Below are 20,586 nucleotides of genomic sequence, written 5' to 3'. Positions count from 1 at the left end.
AAAATAATTTATGCTGGGAGAGACAGACATAGAGAGACAGAGAGAGACACAGGGAGAGAGACAGAGAGAGAAACATGGAGAGAGACAGATATGGAGAGATAGAGACAGGGAGGGAGGGGCAGGGAGAGGGAAATAGAGAGAGATAGATAGAAAAAGGGAGAGAGGGGCTGAGAGAGTGTCTGGGAGGATGAGCAGGTTCCTCACCAGAGGAGGGCTGCTCCGTGTCTTCTGGCCGGGTGGGTGTGTAGGAGACGCAGGGTGTGTGTTCCTTTTCCTGCCGGCGGTGACGTCTCCACACGGCCAGAGCCAGCGAGGTGAGGATGAGGAGCAGGAGGAAGATGACCCCCAGCACGGCGCCCACAGACCGGCGGGCCGACGCCAGCGCTGGACTGATCTTGGTGTACGGGTTCAGCTCCTCCATCCACACAGCAGCTACACGTTTTTAGAAGCATAACAATATTAATAAGAATAGATTGTTCATCTAGCTGACGACTCATTCTAAAGCCTCGTTCAGAGGTCTGTTTTTAACCTCTTCATCTGCAGTTAAGGGTTCTATATTCAGAGGTCTGTTTTTAACCTCTTCATCTGCAGTTAAGGGTTCTATATTCAGAGGGCTGTTTTTAACCTCTTCATCTGCAGTTAAGGGTTCTATATTCAGAGGGCTGTTTTTAACCTCTTCATCTGCAGTTAAGGGTTCTATATTCAGAGGGCTGTTTTTAACCTCTTCATCTGCAGTTAAGGGTTCTATATTCAGAGGGCTGTTTTTAACCTCTTCATCTGCAGTTAAGGGTTCTATATTCAGAGGGCTGTTTTTAACCTCTTCATCTGCAGTTAAGGGTTCTAACATACATTTTTAACAAGCATAAATGGATGTAGGATTAGAGTTGGGGTCAGGATCCTCTCACCCTGGTCACAGCGGATGCCCTTGTAGCCGGTGCTGCAGTAGCAGGTTCCAGTCACGTAGTCACAGCTGGCATTGTTCATACACTCACACAGCTGCTGGCAGCCATAGCCAAACAGTCCCGCTGGACACTCTGTACACGCACGCACAGTTAGTAACACCAACACACTGTGGATACACACTCGCTCACACTACACACTCACACACTCTCTCAGACACACACTACACACACACTCTCTCAGACACACACTACACACACACTCTCTCAGACACATACTCACTCGGACACACACTGACTCACTTGGTCACACACTCACACACACTCTCTCAGACACACACTACACACTCACCCTCTCAGACACACACTCTCTCAGACAAACACTCTCTCAGACACACACTCTCTCAGACACTCACCCTCTCAGACACACACTCTCAGACACACACTACACACACACTCTCTCAGACACTCATCCTCTCAGACACACACTCTCTCAGACACACACACTACACACACCCTCTCAGACACACACTCTCTCAGACACTCCCTCACTCACTCTGTTCACAGCTGGGTCCTATGAATCCGGTCCTGCAGGAGCAGACTCCGCTGATGTGATCGCAGTCAGCTCCATTCTGGCAGCGACATGCCTGCGCACACACATCCCCATAGAAACCTGGGGGACAACCTGGGCCAGACAGGTGAGAGTGGCAAGAGGTGAGAGAGAAGAGAGAAGTGAGGGAGCTGAAAGGTGGGCGGTGTGTGTTTCTTATGGTTGGTGCAGTACGGTCCATGTGTGTGTGTGTGTGTGTGTGTGTCTTATGCTGGGTGCAGTACGGTCCATGTGTGTGTGTGTGCGTGTGTGTGTCTTATGCTGGGTGCAGTACGGTCCATGTGTGTGTGTGTGCGTCTCACGCTGGGAGCAGTACGGTCCATTCCAGCCTGCGCTACAGCTGCAGTGTCCGTCTGTAGTGCTGCACTGGGCCTCGTTATGACAGCTGCACATGTGGAGGCAGTAAGGACCCCAGGAGCCTGCAGGACACGCTGCAACACACACACACACATCACATACGCTGCAAAACACACACACACATCACACAAACTGCAACACACACATACAAACATCACACACATCACATACGCTGCAAAACACACACACACATCACACAAACTGCAACACACACATACAAACATCACACACATCACACACGCTGCAAAACACACACACACTGCAGGACACGCTGCAACACACACACACATCACACAAGCTGCAACACACACACACACACATGACTCATGTTATGTTTAGGGTTTTCTCTCTATGAGGGAGAGGTTGATCATTGGGGTAACAGAACAACGTGCTTACTGTTTACAACCTTGATGAGGTGAAGGGATGAAGAGAAACAGAGAGAAACAGAGTAGGAAGATAGAAGTGAACAAATGAGGAGAGAGAGAGAGAGAGGAAGGGAGAGAGAGAGAAAGACAAAGAGAGAGGGAGACGGAGATGGAGAGAGAGACAGTGTGTACCTTGGGAGCAGGAGAGAGAGAGAGAGAGAGAGAGAGAGAGACAGTGTGTACCTTGGGAGCAGGAGAGAGAGAGAGAGAGAGAGAGAGAGAGAGAGAGAGAGAGAGAGAGAGAGAGAGAGAGAGAGAGGGAAAGAGAGACCTTGGGAGCAGGAGAGAGAGAGAGAGAGAGAGAGAGAGAGAGAGAGAGAGAGAGAGAGAGAGAGAGAGAGAGAGAGAGAGAGAGAGAGATAGAGAGACCTTGGGAGCAGTCTTCTCCTTGCCAGCCAGGGTAGCACTGGCAAGATCCATCGATGGGGTTGCAGGTGCTGTTGTTGGTGCATACACACACCTCAGCACAGTCCTTCCCAAACCTGCCACTTGGACACACTGAACACATACACACAAACAAACACGGTGTGTATGTGTGTGTATGTGCATATGTGTGCATGTGTGTGTATTTGGTGTGTGTGTGTATGTGCATATGTGTGTGTGTATGTGCGTGTGTGACCTTGGTTGCAGAGGGAGCCGGTGTATCCAGGGAGACACTCGCAGAGTCCGCTGGTGTGGTGGCATGGCCCGTCGCTATGGAGACACGGGGGGCAGGTCAGGCTGCAGCGCTGGCCGTAGAACCCTTGAGAACATTCTGGAAGGCCACGGCAACACCACGGTAACGCAACGGAGATGCCACGGCAACGCCACAGAGACGCCAGGATCAAACAGGGAAAATGTGTTTAGAACAGATCTCATAAATGCTATAGTCCCAATTAACCAATGGGGCAAAGTACAAAAAATAGAAGTTAAAAGGATTAAACTCCTTTTACATTTCATACTGTACACACACAACAGCAAGCAGGGTACTGTACACTGTACATGGTGGCCATACATGTATGTGTGTGTGTATGTGTATATATGTGTGTGTGTGTTTCTCTTACTGCGCTGGCAGGAGGAGCCTCGGTACCCAGGAGCACACACACACCTGCCGTCCTGCGGGGAGCAGGAGCCTGCGTCTCCACAGTCACACCTGGAGGAGCATCCGGAGCCCCAGCGGCCCCCCTCACACACACCCTCACACTGCACTCCTACACACACACACACAACACACACACACAGGGAGGGGGGCACATTGGACACAAACTGTGGTTATTTATTCACACACTGATATCATCAGTATATCATCAGGGGCCGTTTAGGAAATAATTCAGACTGTCTTTACACAAACCCAAATGAAACACATACACGCATCCATACTACTAAAAACTCACATCCATCTATGTGAAATGCTCGCATAGAAGCATGTGAAACACATTCACACTCATAAATGAATGCCTTCTGGATATAGTGAAAATGTTCTCACACTCTTACATTATCAAAGCTTCTTACTCGAAGACTTAGACTTGAGCGTTTCATATATGAGTGTATGAATGTGTTTCACATGTGTCTGTGCCAGCGTTTCATATGTATGTAAATGTTCAGTGGTATGAATGTGTGTAAACATTTCACATGTGAATGAGTTTCATATGTGTCTATACCAACAGTCTGAATTATTTCCTAAACGGCTCCTCATAGTATATCTATACATACATTATATACACGTATAGATAGCTATAGATGTATGACATAAATACACACACCACTGACCTGTCCAGCCAGACAGACAGTGACAGGTCCCAGTCACAGGGTCACAACTGTCGGCATGGATACAGTCACAGTTCTCTCGGCAGTCCAGCCCGTAGGTACCATCCTGAAAACAGAACACATCCAGAACATTCTGGGAACTGGTGAGACGGGGTGTGGAGTCTACAGGTACAGCTAGAGACCACCTGGCAGAAGTCTGCACCCTGGAGAAACTTCAGAATCACACATCTGACGTTACTGGCAACATTCCCTCAGGATTCAGGACAGGTGTGACAGAGTCAGGAGAGGTGTGACAGAGTCAGGAGAGGTGTGACAGAGTCAGGAGAGGTGTGACAGAGTCAGGAGAAGTGTGACAGAGTCAGGAGAGGTGTGACAGAGTCAGGAGAGGTGTGACAGAGTCAGGGAAGGTGTGACAGAGTCAGGAGAGGTGTGACAGAGTCAGGGAAGGTGTGACAGAGTCAGGAGAGGTGTGACAGAGTCAGGAGAGGTGTGACAGAGTCAGGAGAGGTGTGACAGAGTCAGGAGAGGTGTGACAGAGTCAGGAGAGGTGTGACAGAGTCAGGGAAGGTGTGACAGAGTCAAGAGAGGTGTGACAGAGTCAGGAGAGGTGTAACAGAGTCAGGAGAGGTGTGACAGAGTCAGGAGAGGTGTGACAGACTCACAGGACAGGGGATGTGGCAGTACTGGTCCCTCCAGCCGGGGCTGCAGGTACAGGAGCCTGTGACGGGGTCACATGCAGCGCCGTTGGCACACAGACACGTCTGGTTACAGCTCAGCCCCCAGGTCCCACTGGGACAGGACAGGCTGCAGTCCATACCCTGCCAACCTGGAGGAGAAGACAGATAAAGAGTGTGCTGTTGAAAACAACTTCTTCTACGAGTGAAAACCTTGCAAAAACCTCTATTCATCTCTGCTACTGACTGACCTGATATTATGCACCATATATTGAATTTCTCTCATTCAAATTTGTAATACATAAACTGTCTATTATAGGATAGTAGCTCACTTAGGTTAGGAATTATTATAACAGGTTCGGTTTATTTATTATAGACAGAACCTCCAGGGATTGTTAAGAGGAACAGAATGAACTTGAAATGGGACTATAGCATGAAACCATCTATGATCAAGCAGAATAAACCATGTAAATGGAGCAGTATCTTTGTTGCTATGGTGAACTATCATCAGAGATGCCTCAATATTTAAAGACACTGATAGAAGTGTGCGAGGAAATAAAGTCTACCCTTGTCAAACCCAGACGTCTGGATATAATCACCAGGCATCCCAGAGACACGTCAATATTTAAAGACCGACAGAGTAAACTGACCCTTTTGACTTTGTGGGTTTATCTCTAGACAGAGTGAGATGCTGAGAGCTCCTCATGTTAGTGTTGGAGCCTGGTTCAAATAAATAAAGTAGTATCACCCTGAGGGCAATCTGATTGGTGGAGGGTATTGTAGTTCTATGTAATATAGTTCCTGTGATGGGTTCTTTGGCCTGTGTGCGCAGCACATGTATTGAGCATGCTGATCCTTGCTTACGATGTAGTAAAGACAAAGGGAGTGGAGGGGCATGCGGTACCTGCTGTGCAGACGCAGGAGCCGTCTACATGTGAGCAGGAGGAGAGTTACCTGCTGTGCAGACGCAGGAGCCGTCTACATGTGAGCAGGAGGAGAGTTACCTGCTGTGCAGACGCAGGAGCCGTCTACATGTGAGCAGGAGGAGAGTTACCTGCTGTGCAGACGCAGGAGCCGTCTACATGTGAGCAGGAGGAGAGGTTGCTGCAGGTGCAGGACCAGCTGCAGTTCATCCCGTACAGACCGTCCGGACATCGGGCGGAGCAGTCCTCACTCTGCCAGGAAAACACGTCAGTCTACACACCACAATCCTCCACACACACACACACACACACACACACACCACCCTTGTCAGATTTACGACCCTCCACACACACACAACACCCCTGTCAGATTTAATCAACCAATTCATTCCTTACTGGTTATAGTCTCATGGTTTTCCTCAGTGGTGGAGCGTCAAATCCCCCCCTGTACGCCACAAAAGCGTCTACTAAATTATTACATTATTATTCTAATTATACAACAAATATCGTCTTTACACTCGCATCTTGACTGTCTCCGGCAGGGCGAAGACGCAAGCTTGTGTGTGTATGTGTGTGTGTATGTGTGTGTACCGTGTATCCAGGAGCACAGATGCAGGCCCCGGTGATGCTGTCACAGTCCGACCCGTTTGCACAGTCGCATGGCTCCTTGCAGCCGTGGCCGTGGTAACCAGATGAGCAGGTCTCATTGCAGTGAAGCCCCGCCCACCCAGCAGAGCACAAACACTCACCCGTCAACGGATTACAGCTGTAGGAGGAGAGGAGAGAAAAGAGGAGAGGAGGGAACTCTAACAGCACTGACAGGGAACTTCTCCAAACTGTGAAATGTTGTGCCACTCTTGTGTTAGTCTACAGTGTATTAATGTTCTGCCACTCTTCAGCATCAGGATTTTAGATAATACAGTGCCTTGCAAAAGTATTCGGCCCCCTGTAAAAAAAGAAATGTAAAAAATTACATTTTTATATCTTTATGTTTTGAAGCCTGAAATGTGGCAAAAGGTCGAAAAATTCAAGGGGGCCGAATACTTTCGCAAGGCACTGTATGTATATGGGCCAGGACTGCTTTTTTTTTTTTTGCCTTAGGATGAAAGTTTTTGACAGGCTGTTTACAGACATAATAGGTCATGCCATGACTGGCAGCACTAACCTGAGGGTGTTGTCGGAGTTACAGGGGCAGGACCTGTCACAGCTGCGTCCATAGAGCCCAGAGGGGCAGAGCCGGGCCTCACAGCGGGGCCCCTGGAAGCCCTCGTCACACAGACATTCCCCCGTCACCGGGTGGCAAGATGCTCCGTTCTGACAAACACACGGAAGAGCACACTGGGGGCCGAAGGAGCCGGACACACACTCCTCCTCACATCTGGGGAGGGGGGAGGGGAGGAGGGGAATAGCAGGGAGGGGAGGAGGGGAAGAGCAGGGAGTGGAGGAGGGGGGAGGGGAGGAGGGGAAGAGCAGGGAGGGGAGGAGGGGGGAGGTGAGCAGGAGGGGGGAGGGGGGAGGGGAAGAGCAGGGAGGGGAGGAGGTGAGCAGGGGAGGGGGAAGGGGATCAGACGAAAGGAGGGAGGGGCAGGGGAGAGTAGGAAGGGGCAGGGGAGAGGTGAGGTAAGGGAAGGAGGTAAGGGAGGGGAGGGAAAGAGTTGATGGAGGTGAGGGAAGGAGGTGAAGGAAGGAGGTGAAGGAAGGGGAGGGAAGGAGGTAAGTGAATGAGATGACGGAGGGGAGGGAAGGGAAGGAGGTGAGGGAAGGAGGGAAAGGAAGGTGATGAAGGAGGGGAGGGAAGATAAGGTAAGGTAAGGACGTGAGGGAAGGATGTGAGGGAAGGAGGGAAGGGAAGGTGAGGGTAACGGAGTTCAAAACTGTTCACAATAATAAAAAACACAAGAAATCAATAATTTTCCAATCTTAAATCTACAGTGTGTACTTCATGGCCGCAATACGAATCAAAGGCTGCATGGGCTTAACATGCCCGTCGGAATTGATTCACCCTCCTCTGTACACAACACTGCACTAGCACTGTTTACCTGTCTCCTCTGTGTGTTTACCTGTCTCCTCTGTGTGTTTACCTGTCTCCTCTGTGTGTTTACCTGTCTCCTCTGTGTGTTTACCTGTCTCCTCTGTGTGTTTACCTGTCTCCTCTGTGTGTTTACCTGTCTCCTCTGTGTGTTTACCTGTCTCCTCTGTGTGTTTACCTGTCTCCTCTGTGTGTTTACCTGTCTCCTCTGTGTGTTTACCTGTCTCCTCTGTGTGTTTACCTGTCTCCTCTGTGTGTTTACCTTTCTCCTCTGTGTGTTTACCTTTCTCCTCTGTGTGTTTACCTGTCTCCTCTGTGTGTTTACCTGTCTCCTCTGTGTGTTTACCTGTCTCCTCTGTGTTTACCTTTCTCCTCTGTGTGTTTACCTTTCTCCTCTGTGTGTTTACCTGTCTCCTCTGTGTGTTTACCTGTCTCCTCTGTGTGTTTACCTGTCTCCTCTGTGTGTTTACCTGTCTCCTCTGTGTGTTTACCTGTCTCCTCTGTGTGTTTACCTGTCTCCTCTGTGTGTTTACCTGTCTCCTCTGTGTGTTTACCTGTCTCCTCTGTGTGTTTACCTGTCTCCTCTGTGTGTTTACCTTTCTCCTCTGTGTGTTTACCTTTCTCCTCTGTGTCCAGCGCTGCACTGGCAGAGCCCGCTGATATGGTCACACAGGCCTGAGTTCTGGCACAAACATGGCTGGCTGCAGTTGACACCATAGCTGCCAAATGCACATGGCTGTGCACACACTGGGCCCTGAATAGAGTACAGTAAAATATAATTTAACAGGTCACATACACATTAATTGTATACATTCACTAAAACCTAAAAGGGTATTAATGCATTTAGTCATGACGACCTGTTCCACTCACACTAGATGAATCAGTTAATAAACCGAGACATGAAGCAGGGGAGAATACAGAGATAACCCTAACCCTATACAGCTGAACGTTGGCTAATGGAATACTTCACAAGGAGACGAACAACCCAGCAGGTTAGAGGTCTAACCCTAACCTCCAGCCTGCAGGAGAGGATGGACCTCTAGCCTGCAGGAGAGGATGGACCTCCAGCCTGCAGGAGAGGATGGACCTCCAGCCTGCAGGAGAGGATGGACCTCCAGCCTGCAGGAGAGGATGGACCTCCAGCCTGCAGGAGAGGATGGACCTCCAGCCTGCAGGAGAGGATGGACCTCCAGCCTGCAGGAGAGGATGGACCTCCAGCCTGCAGGAGAGGATGGACCTCCAGCCTGCAGGAGAGGGGAAGAGGCTGATGTGTGTGTGGGTCGTACCATCCAGCCTGGGGGGCAGGAGCACACCCCAGTCACGTGATGGCACGTTCCACCGTTCTGACAAGGACAACGCTGCTCACACTGGGTGCCATGGTTACCATCAGGACAGGGTTCACCACAGCTGAGTGAGAGAAAAAGAGAGGAGAAAGAGAGAGAGAGAGAGAGAGAGAGAGAGATAGAGAGGAGAAACAAAGTGAGAATGGTGCTGATGAGACAGCATGTGTCTGTGTGTTTAAGTGTTAGTGTGGACGTGTTAGTGTGCACGTGTTAGTGTGTATGTGTGTGTTCACCAGCACTCACGTGGGCCCGGTGTACCCTGGAGCACACACACACTGCCCGGTGTCGTGCCGGCACGTCGCTCCGTTCAGACAGTGGCACTCCAGCAGGCAGCCATTACCGTAACGACCGGGCTGGCAGGTGTTCTCACAGCGCCAGCCCTGGTAGCCCTCCGTGCACACACACGCCCCCGAGATGGGGCTGCACTGGGCACCATGGCGACACTGGCAGCGGTTACTGCAGTGGGGGCCCCAGAGGCCCTGCTCACAGCCTGCAGACACACACAGTCATCACTATTAGACATCTGAACACTCAGCTCAGTTACTAATGATGTCACTAATGACGTCACTGATCACATCACTAACAACGTGATTGGTTGAGTTGAAGAGTTGAATGAAGGTATCAGGGTTAGGCGTTGAAGTTGGGGTAGGGGTCAGGTTAGGGTCAAGGTTTCTAAGATATTGCTGGACAGATTATCTGACAGGCAGGCAGAGGAGATGCAGGGTTAGGAGACTGAGGAGACAGTCAGGAAAATAAAAACAAACATCCAGACAAGAAAAATAGTATTTTGTTTACCTCCAACTCTCCTCAGTCAGGGACATTACTGGCTAGCTCTGTTAAACCCCATCCACACCTCTCTTGCTCCACTCTTTCTACCTTTCTCCCCCCCACTCTCTCTCTCTCTTTCTATCCATCTCCTTATCCAGTTCTTCTTGAGAGTACATTTACCTGACCTCCACCCTGACCCTGGTCCCCAGGTTCACATCGTAATGAAATCTGGTAAACAGCAGATGGAACTGAAGAGCAATAATCTAAATTACGTCTCCAAGGACCTGTTTGACCCAGAGCTGGTGTCACGTATGGACACAAACACACACACACACCCTCTACCTCCCACTCTGAGGAACACCTGAGTGTGAGTGAATGAGTGAGTGTGTGAGTGAGTGAGTGTGTGAGTGAGTGTGTGAGTGAGTGTGTGAGTGTGTGAGTGAGTGTGTGAGTGAGTGAGTGAGTGTGTGAGTGAGTGTGTGAGTGAGTGTGTGAGTGTGTGAGTGAGTGAGTGTGTGAGAGTGTGAGTGTGTGAGTGAGTCAGTGTGTGAGTGAGTGAGTGTCTCACCGCTGGAGCAGTCCCTGCCCCCCCAGCCTGGCTCACACTGGCAGGTATCTGGAGAAACACAGCGGCCGTGAGCACACTCCTCTGTACACCTGGCTGTAGGAGAAAGCACACATACACACACAATCTTTTAAAGATACATTTAGTATTTATCTTTTGTATTTATTTCTGATATATGATACATGATAATTACACCTGAACATGATAACTACATCGGAATATGATAAATACACCTGAACAGGAACATGGTAACTACACCTGAACAGGAACATGGTAACTACACCTGAACAGGAACATGGTAACTACATCTGAACAGGAACATGGTAACTACACCTGAATAGGAACATGGTAATGACCCAGGGAGTCAGGTGGCTGAGCGGTTAGGGCATCGGGCTAGTAATCTGAAGCTTGCCAGTTCGATTCCCGGCCGGGGCACATGACGTTGTGTCCTTGGGCAAGGCACTTCACCCTACTTGCCTCGGGGAGAATGTCTCTGTACTTACTGTAAGTCGCTCTGGATAAGAGCGTCTGCTAAATGACTAAATGTAAATGTAAACTACACCTAAATAGGAACATGGTAACTAATTTCTTGGCTTCAATGAATAAAAGGAATACTTGTAAAGACAGACACATAAAAAGAGTTGAGGACATAAACTCCAGCAATCAGAGAGTGGAGAACAGGGCACATGCTTTTTGTTCCCAAACAGCATGATGGGAAACAAGTTCTGTCCTCAGCCCTGCACACATGAAGCCCTCTCCTGTCCTCAGCCCTGCACACATGAAGCCCTCTCCAGCATACATAGGCTTTGAAAATGGCAAAATGATTAAAAAACTCTCTTTATCCTCCAACTTATTAAAAGAGAAACGTAAAACAAACTTTTCCAATACAATTGCACACACACACAAACACACACACACACACACACACACACACAGACTCTCTGTCTATCTTCCACTCTTTCAGTAAACTATAAACACAGAGGATAGTTGATGAATCGTTAAACGCTGAATAGTTTAATCCTCCAGACTAGACTCAGGGCAGAGACTACCACACAAGAGGATGAAACCGCCAGACACCAACAATAATTAACTCATTAATGGACGTCCTTTAATTCCTGTTACTGTCTGAGTGTGCTGAACTGTTGCGGTCGGAGCTGAACTGGTCTGCTAATCCTCTCTGGTGAGCCTAAGGTGGATAAGAAGGATATTCACACCGTTCTAATTACCTTTCTAATTACACAGTAAAGATTTTCCGTCCGTGTCTGTTTACTATGTGAAGACATCAATGGATGTTGTTCTCTCTCTCTCTCTCTCTCTCTCTCTCTCTCTCTCTCTCTCTCTCTCTCTCTCTCTCTCTCTCTCTCTCTCTCTCTCTCTCTCTCTCATTGTCTTCTGAGAGACGGCACCCACAAAACAGTTTGAAGTTACTTTTAAGAAGCATAATTCAGAGCTAGGAGTTCTGAAAAGTGAAAGAGACAGAAATAAGGAACAGAAATCCCTATATTCTGGTCTCTGCGATCAAAAATCGATCTTCTCTTCTTCTCCAAAATTGTTACAGCCGACACTACCTCTGTATTCTAATATCTTACATTACATTTACATTTAGTCATTTAGCAGACACTCTTATCCAGAGCGACTTACAGTAAGTACAGGGACATTCCCCCGAGGCAAATAGGGTGAAGTGCCTTGTCCAAGGACACAACGTCATTTGGCACAAGTTCTGAGACTAACTGGTATTACTGTAAATTAAAGTACTGTAGTGAAATTAACCCTAACCCCAAGGTAATCACCCAACCCCAGTGTGATTATCCCAGGGAATTCAGTTATACAGTCCTGGCTCCTTAACCTTCCCTAGTCACCGGGCCCCTCCCCCGGTAACCAGGCCCCTCCCTATATCATACATCATCCTCCCTTTCCCTTCATCCTCCTCCCCTTCCATCCTCTTTCTCTTCTCATCTTCCTTCATCCCCCTCCTTGCCTTTAAGACACGCTGACAATGGACTTCAATCCTTTCATCACCATTCATCTTCTCAATGAATCTTTAGATGCGTGGTTGAATAACCAGGACACCACTAACCCTAACCAGGACACCACTAACCCAGAAGACACAAGGATCTGAGTGCCTCCATGAGCTCTACACACTAACCCCACAGTATATAGCATATACACTATATACACTAACACTGAGATACAGTATATAGCATATACACTATATACACTAACACTGAGATACAGTACATAGCATATACACTATATACACTAACACTGAGATACAGTATATAGTCTATACACTATATACACTATATACACATTTCACAGCGCGCGCTGTCTTTTGGCCTTTATTTGAGCGCATTTTTTGAGCTTTAAGTAAAATAAACATAGCTGTTTTTCAATTGGTAAAACGTTGTCTAGTGAAGATGATGTCTTTTTGTCTCTTATTTTTCAGCCCCTTACGTTTCTTAGCCTGGTTTTCGATCATTATACAGTATAGTCTCTACTAGCTAGCTTTCAATCTGTGTCAATGGCGTGTGTAAGCGAGACAAAGGGGGCGTGGTAAGGGCTGCACTGATCATTTGGAATAGACCAACCGGCCTGGGGAAAGGGGGGCCGGCCAACCGTGTCGCTCAATCTTCTGCCGACATTTTGTTAGTAGTTATTATAGCATTATAGTAATTATAAGGCAAGCGGACCTCCGGCCCAGAAGTGTCTCGGCCCACCAGGAGTTCTCCCGGTGCTCCCGATGGCCAGTCCGCTACTGGTATATAGTTTATACAGTATATACACTAACACCGAGATACCGTATATAGCGTATACAGTATATACACTAACACTGACAGAGTTGAATGTTCTGGAAAGTGTTAAGACCTATGGTTGAGTGCTATATGCTTTCATTTGTTCAAAATATTGATGCCAAAAGCTCTAATGTGTCTCATTAGTTCAAGAGGCAGCAAAACCTGTTAAAGGGACATGGGCAGGTGACTAGAGGGACATGGGCAGGTGACTAGAGGGACATGGGCAGGTGACTAGAGGGACATGGCCAGGTGACTAGAGGGACATGGGCAGGTGACTAGAGGGACATGGGCAGGTGACTAGAGGGACATGGCCAGGTGACTAGAGGGACATGGGCAGGTGACTAGAGGGACATGGGCAGGTGACTAGAGGGACATGGGCAGGTGACTAGAGGGACATGGCCAGGTGACTAGAGGGACATGGGCAGGTGACTAGAGGGACATGGGCAGGTGACTAGAGGGACATGGCCAGGTGACTAGAGGGACATGGGCAGGTGACTAAAGGGACATGGCCAGGTGACTAGAGGGACATGGGCAGGTGACTAGAGGGACATGGCAGGTGACTAGAGGGACATGGGCAGGTGACTAGAGGGACATGGGCAGGTGACTAGAGGGACATGGCCAGGTGACTAGAGGGACATGGGCAGGTGACTAGAGGGACATGGCCAGGTGACTAGAGGGACATGGGCAGGTGACTAAAGGGACATGGGCAGGTGACTAGAGGGACATGGCCAGGTGACTAGAGGGACATGGGCAGGTGACTAAAGGGACATGGGTTAGCATGGGAACAGCAACACTCACGAACACACAGCTCTCCACTTTCGTAGAAGCCGGGGCAACACTGTGAGCGGCGTCGGTACATGGTCCTCACACCACGCCGGTACGCTGTCTTGTAACTGGTCCTGTCACACACAGATACACACACAAACACGCACATGTACCCAAGCACACACACACACAGAAACCTTGTTGATCTGCTGTACTTCATACATCACTAAACACCTTGTTAGAACATCAGTAAAGTCAAGATTGTGATGGTCTTCTGAGGCTCTTCACAAACCGTTTCCCACCACATAAAACAATCACCACATAATCACATGGTGTGTGTGTCCCTACCTGTGTCTGGTGCACTTGAACCAGGTGAGGATGTCAGTGCAGCGAGTGTAGTAGATCTGGTCAAACGGGTGGGAGTAGGACTCTTGCACCGTCACTGCATAGCTGGGAGGAGAACAGAGGAGAGGAGGAGGAGGGCAGGAGAGGAGAGTGAAGGGAGGAGAGGACAAGGAAAAGAAACAGGGAGGAGAGAGAGGGGAAGGAGGAGAGAGAGGGGAGGGAGGAGAGAGAGGGGAAGGAGGAGAGAGAGGGGAAGGAGGAGAGAGGGGAAGGAGGAGAGAGAGGGGAGGGAGGAGAGAGAGTGGAAGGAGGAGAGAGAGGGGAGGGAGGAGAGAGAGGGGAGGGAGGAGAGAGCAGCACACAAGGACGATTCATACTTAATAAAGCAATAAATGCTTTTATTTATTGTTGAGGCAATGTTCGGTAAACATATTAGTAAAAAGTGCATTGATAAATAAGTGTTATAAAAGATAGGCATTCTTTTAAAAGTTTGTCTTTAAACTGGCTTTTTAAAAGTATATTGGGGTGCTCTTTGTTGATCAGGTAGAAGTTTTAAATGTATTTTTGCATTGAGAAAGAGACGACTTCTGCACACATGCAGCCTGTCACATATTAATGGCAGCTCAGCTTTAAGCAGCTCCTGTTCATCACCACATAATGAGAATGTTGATCCGCAATCCAACCACTTGAGTCTTCCTCCATGATCCTCACCACTCAGACTGACATAAACACTTGATGTTAAACAGCTTAAGATCTACCGCCTCTTTAAAATCCAAGGGAGTAAACACTCCCAGTTTTACTTCTGGTTGACTAGCTGTTGTGATTTATGGACACGGGTTGTCTGTGTGTTAATAGGGGAGAGCCTGGAGTGGTTGAACATCCTCCCTGGACTGTACCTGGTTTGTACCTGGCGCGTCCCACTTTACTGACCTCTCCCAGTGGCTGCACACGTTAGGGTCATCAGGGTTGAGGGTCCAGGCACCCCAGCTGAACATCAGCAGGCTGAGGAGACCCGCCCAGGCACAGCGGCACCATCCACCTACTGCCATACCTCAACTGTGAGAGGGAGGACAGGAGAGGGAGGGGGAGTCAGAGAAAAGAGGGAAAGAGAAGTATGTCTGAGTGCCACAATGTGATGAAGGCACATCCCACAATGTGATGGAGGCACATCCCACAATGTGATGAAGGCACATCCCACAATGTGATGGAGACACATCCCACAATGTGATGGAGACACATCCCACAATGTGATGGAGACACATCCCACAATGTGATGAAGGCACATCCCACAATGTGATGAAGGCACATCCCACAATGTGATGGAGGCACATCCCACAATGTGATGGAGGCACATCCCACAATGTGATGGAGGCACATCCCAGTGGGGTTTCCATCAGTTTGCCTGATGATGTAGCCATGTAGTTCACCTACACACTAGACAAGTCAACATATATGCACAACACCAGCACACACATCCAGTCCTGATCCTCTCCTGCCCTGAACCTTTAACTGTGAACAGACCAAGCCTCCTGCTCCCTGTGGGTCCTGAGACACACACCCATGTCCCATCGCAGCACAGTGCTGAGACACACACCCATGTCCCATCGCAGCACAGTGCTGAGACACACACCCATGTCCCATCGCAGCACAGTGCTGAGACACACACCCATGTCCCATCACAGCACAGTGCTGAGACACACACCCATGTCCCATCGCAGCACAGTGCTGAGACACACACCCATGTCCCATCGCAGCACAGTGCTGAGACACACACCCATGTCCCATCGCAGCACAGTGCTGAGACACACACCCATGTCCCATCGCAGCACAGTGCTGAGACACACACCCATGTCCCATCGCAGCACAGTGCTGAGACACACACCCATGTCCCATCGCAGCACAGTGCTGAGACACACACCCATGTCCCATCGCAGCACAGTGCTGGTTTCTAACATTTTATTTTTAAAAAGCAGTTGTACTGGTGACACCATCCAGACCCTCCCCTGGCCCACCCTAACCCTAACCCCTGCCTGGTCACATTCCTGGTCACCTCTCATGTCACACATCTGGGGATTCTCTCTTCTCTGGGTTACAGTCACAGAGTCACACATTTACATTTAGTCATTTAGCAGACGCTCTTATTTACATTTAGTCATTTAGCAGACGCTCTTATCCAGAGCGACTTACAGTAAGTACAGGGACATTCTCCCCGAGGCAAGTAGGGTGAAGTGCCTTGCCCAAGGACACAACGTCATTTGGCACGGCCGGGAATCGAACCAAAAACCTTCTGATTAATAGCCCGACTCCCTAACCGCTCAGCCATCTGACCCCACGATTGTAGTTGGATTTAGGCACTCTAAACTGTGATTTCTTCATCGACTATGGTAGCCCATTTAGGCTCTGGAAGAAAACACAATTTCAATATTAACTTAACTGTAGAAAATAACATACTACGGCAAGTCTGTATGTTATCAAGACGGATCCTCCCACTATGATCACAGCTCCCATCTCCCAGTGCCCCTCTCTGTAGCTCCCATCTCCCAGTGCCCCTCTCTGTAGCTCCCATCTCCCAGTGCCCCTCTCTGTGACAGCTCCCATCTCCCAGTGCCCCTCTCTGTAGCTCCCATCTCCCAGTGCCCCTCTCTGTAGCTCCCATCTCCCAGTGCCCCTCTCTGTGACAGCTCCCATCTCCCAGTGCCCCTCTCTGTAGCTCCCATCTCCCAGTGCCCCTCTCTGTAGCTCCCATCTCCCAGTGCCCCTCTCTGTGACAGCTCCCATCTCCCAGTGCCCCTCTCTGTAGCTCCCATCTCCCAGTGCCCCTCTCTGTAGCTCCCATCTCCCAGTGCCCCTCTCTGTAGCTCCCATCTCCCAGTGCCCCTCTCTGTGACAGCTCCCATCTCCCAGTGCCCCTCTCTGTGACAGCTCCCATCTCCCAGTGCCCCTCTCTGTGACAGCTCCCATCTCCCAGTGCCCCTCTCTGTAGCTCCCATCTCCCATCTCCCCTCTCTGTGACAGCAACTGCTCCAGGGGCCATTCAGTGACTGAACTACAGAAGCAACAAGAGATGCAGAAAACACAAGCATTGTCTAGTTTTTCTCGAGGAGAAACGACTAAAAGCTTCTGAGTGGGGAGAGAGAGAGAGAGAGAGAGAGAGAGAGAGAGAGAGAGAGAGAGAGAGAGTGAGAGTGAGAGGGGGGGGGGGAGAGAGAGAGAGAGAGAGGGGGGGAGAGAGAGAGAGAGAGTGTGGCATTGGAGGGAAGACATTTGAGATCATCAAATCTATGTACTCAGACAACAAATGCAGTATTAAAATTGGAAACCAACTGGAAGCTTGTAGAGCTTTCTATGCAATAAAACAAAGATTTTATCAAATAACCATCCCAATTAATATTTGGTGTAAAATATTTGACAGCATCATCAAGCCTATTGCTCTCTACAGAAGTGAGATATGGGGCCCACTCAGCCATCTAGACTTCAACAATTGGGAAAAGCACCCAATAGAGACTCTACATGCTGATTTCTGTCAAAATATATTAAATATACAAAGAAAAACCTTTCTGTCTCCTGTCATCTTAACATGCATTTATCTGTTACTTTTCTACAGTCCCCAACTTACTATGCTACTGTTGTTGCCATATTATTATTGTTAGACTCCTTGTTAATTGTTATTACATTATAGTCATTTAGCAGACGCTGTTATCCAGAGCGACTTACAGTAAGTACATTATGTTATGATATATATGTTACGTTATGATATATATGTTAAAATGTCCACTCAATATGGACTACTTTGGAAATACTGCTCAACCCGAACTGTCATGCCAATAAAGCATACTGAACTGAACTGAGGGAGATGTTAGAGAGAGAGAGAAAGCTGAACATTCCTGCCCTACAGCACCCCAGACCAGGACAGGGTGACAGGGTGACAGGCCAGTGAGGGAATCATCAAAAGGACAAACTCAGCTATGTTCTCAGCAATAATGGGTTTCATCCACATAAAAATAAAGACACCATGTCACACTCAACAGGTTTCTTACAGTTGCTGTGGATTATCTTGCACCCTTCTATCCCTCTGCTGAAACCCATTTCCTCAGCCCACTCGGTCATGCTGCCTGCAGGTCTAATGTATCACGTTTATTAACTAATGTCTGTAGTAGATAGCTCCAGCGCTCTCCTATGCAACCCAGTCCCCTACCTGCTTAGGCATTGGTAGAGGGAACCAAGTTTCCAACCTTCCAGATTCACTTTAATAAACAAATATACTAAACTAAGCTTGAAAAAGACTATAATGATTAGATATCACCCATCCATCAGCTCTCCAGAATCACCACTCGCTCAATACCCCTGAACATGAATATGCATGAGGGCGTTCTGCATGAGGGCGTTCTGCATCTGCATGGAGCAGCAGTCCCTCTGATAGAGATTAAGACACTCCGCAGAAACACAACAAGACGACACAAACACAAAATGACAAGTAGAAGCAAAGACTACAGGAGTGAAGACTTACCATTTGGTTCTGTAGCTTAAGTCACTGACCACAGACTACAGCACAAGTACTAACTAACATGGCACTGGCATGCCACAGTGCATACCTGTGCTGTCCAACATTAAACCAGGCAGCATGTCCTGTTGTCATGTACCACACACATGCAGTGTTGGGAAGTCTGCCATGACAGAATAAAGTGATGTAAGAACTCTATATGAATGTATAACTCTATATACTTCTATATTACTATATAGCTCTATATTACTATATAATTCTATATTACTATATAGCTTTATTTGACTATTCTGCTCTATATGAGTACTCCATATTTAATGGCAAATTGGATTCATATCACATTGACAGAGCTGAACCATGTAATCAGGATGGGTTATTACTATTTGTGAGGAGATTTAGGAGTCTTCCTGTTGAGAAGGCTGACAATGGGATGCAGTGACAAAGGTGTCATTCAACCAGAAGGTTCTACCTCAGAGATGAAGCTAAGTGACTGTGTGTGTTATTTCAGTTGACTGTGTGTGTGTTATTGCCTGCGGGTAACTGTGTGTGTGTGTGTGTGTGTGGTGGTCCACTGTGGGGAGGAAGCATATCTGTTTTGACAACCACATAATCAGAACACAAGCCTCAAGAGCCTACATCTATAAAGTTGAACAATGGATTTTGGTGTTTTAAAAACCCACCGACACTGTATGACTATGTTTAGCCTGTGTTCTGCTCCTCTCTCTCACCAACCGTCTCTGGAGGAGGGGATCCCTCTCTGAATTGCTCCTCCCAAGGTTTCTTCCATTTTTCTCCTGTTGAGAGTTTTTTGGGAGTTTTTCCTTGTCTTCCTTGAGGGTTTAGGTTGGTTGAGGGGCAGTTCTATGGGCATATGTGAAGCCCTCTGTGACATGCTTGCGTGTAAAAAGGGCTATACAAATAAATTTGATTTGATTTGATTTGAAGAGCAAGAACACCTTAGAAATGCCATTCCGACCTTTTCCACTGTGCTACCCTTTGCATAGCTCAAATATCTTTGCGGCCGCCCAACACATCCGTTCACTTAATTTGCGTTTATCACACGTTTAACACCAGGGGAGCCAAACAGTTCGCTTTCACAGCCAAAAGCATGTGAGCGATCAAAGACAACTTGTCCATCAGCGCCACAGTAAGCACACATTTTAAAGAGAGGTAACCTGTAACTACCACGGCCTGGGCAGTTCTAGAACTTCCGGTGAAGTTAGGAACTTGACTTTTAATAACCAAAACAGGTTATGTTAATCCATAGCTATTATTAATTAGCTCTATTATTAACCCTACAGTCAGATTACACGGCTTCTTGCTTTTTTTCATGACCGATAACAGGTCGCCGTCACAGAGATCTCTCCCTTTAAAAAATAAATACAATTATTCGAAACTGAGAAAGACATGTTACATTACATTACCCATAGGGAACAAATATGACAGACCAATTATTTATGTGAGTTAACATTAACGACTAGCTAGCAAGCTGAAAGATAATTGAGTTCATTGTAATGTAGCTAAAACTTGTTCATAAAACTGTGTAAGTTAGATAAACCTTAGGCCTACCTTCATAAAACTGTGTAAGTTAGATAAACCTTAGGCCTACCCTAGTAGTCAATAAGGCTGTTCCAAAAATATGTATTTTTATTTTTATACCTCCTCTTTGCCTCTCCCCTGTTCTTGATCTCCTGTTGTAATAACTGAGGGACTTGGTCATGAGGCCGAGGCTTGGTGCTGGAGAATCCTGCAGGGCAGGAAGGAAGATCAGTCATGTTAGCTGCCAGTCACACAGCCCCAGGGGAGGTCCAGCTAATCTCTCAGACCAACTAAGTCAATAACTG

At 48.1% G+C, this 20,586-nt stretch overlaps 1 protein-coding gene across 1 annotated transcript in view; it reads right to left on the bottom strand.

The window, feature by feature from the left end:
* LOC136955366 (multiple epidermal growth factor-like domains protein 11) overlaps positions 1-20,586 on the bottom strand; it is a 30,568-nt gene that overhangs the window by 6,462 nt on the left and 3,520 nt on the right. The window contains exons 2-20 of the mRNA XM_067249054.1: positions 15,172-15,297; positions 14,245-14,346; positions 13,930-14,030; positions 10,343-10,435; positions 9,250-9,496; positions 8,950-9,070; positions 8,281-8,417; positions 6,800-7,012; positions 6,226-6,400; positions 5,766-5,886; positions 4,700-4,863; positions 4,041-4,143; positions 3,335-3,481; positions 2,911-3,045; positions 2,661-2,789; positions 1,812-1,940; positions 1,456-1,584; positions 906-1,034; positions 205-432 (exon numbers count right to left, since the gene is read on the bottom strand). Of these exons, the coding sequence (XP_067105155.1) occupies positions 205-432; positions 906-1,034; positions 1,456-1,584; positions 1,812-1,940; positions 2,661-2,789; positions 2,911-3,045; positions 3,335-3,481; positions 4,041-4,143; positions 4,700-4,863; positions 5,766-5,886; positions 6,226-6,400; positions 6,800-7,012; positions 8,281-8,417; positions 8,950-9,070; positions 9,250-9,496; positions 10,343-10,435; positions 13,930-14,030; positions 14,245-14,346; positions 15,172-15,290 (2,722 nt within the window). The 5' untranslated portion in view covers positions 15,291-15,297. The remainder of the gene's footprint in view (positions 1-204; positions 433-905; positions 1,035-1,455; positions 1,585-1,811; positions 1,941-2,660; positions 2,790-2,910; positions 3,046-3,334; positions 3,482-4,040; positions 4,144-4,699; positions 4,864-5,765; positions 5,887-6,225; positions 6,401-6,799; positions 7,013-8,280; positions 8,418-8,949; positions 9,071-9,249; positions 9,497-10,342; positions 10,436-13,929; positions 14,031-14,244; positions 14,347-15,171; positions 15,298-20,586) is intronic.

Source organism: Osmerus mordax, chromosome 13 (assembly GCF_038355195.1).
Source record: "Osmerus mordax isolate fOsmMor3 chromosome 13, fOsmMor3.pri, whole genome shotgun sequence".
NCBI classification, from domain to species: domain Eukaryota; kingdom Metazoa; phylum Chordata; class Actinopteri; order Osmeriformes; family Osmeridae; genus Osmerus; species Osmerus mordax.
This window is presented reverse-complemented; position numbering and strand designations above follow the sequence as displayed.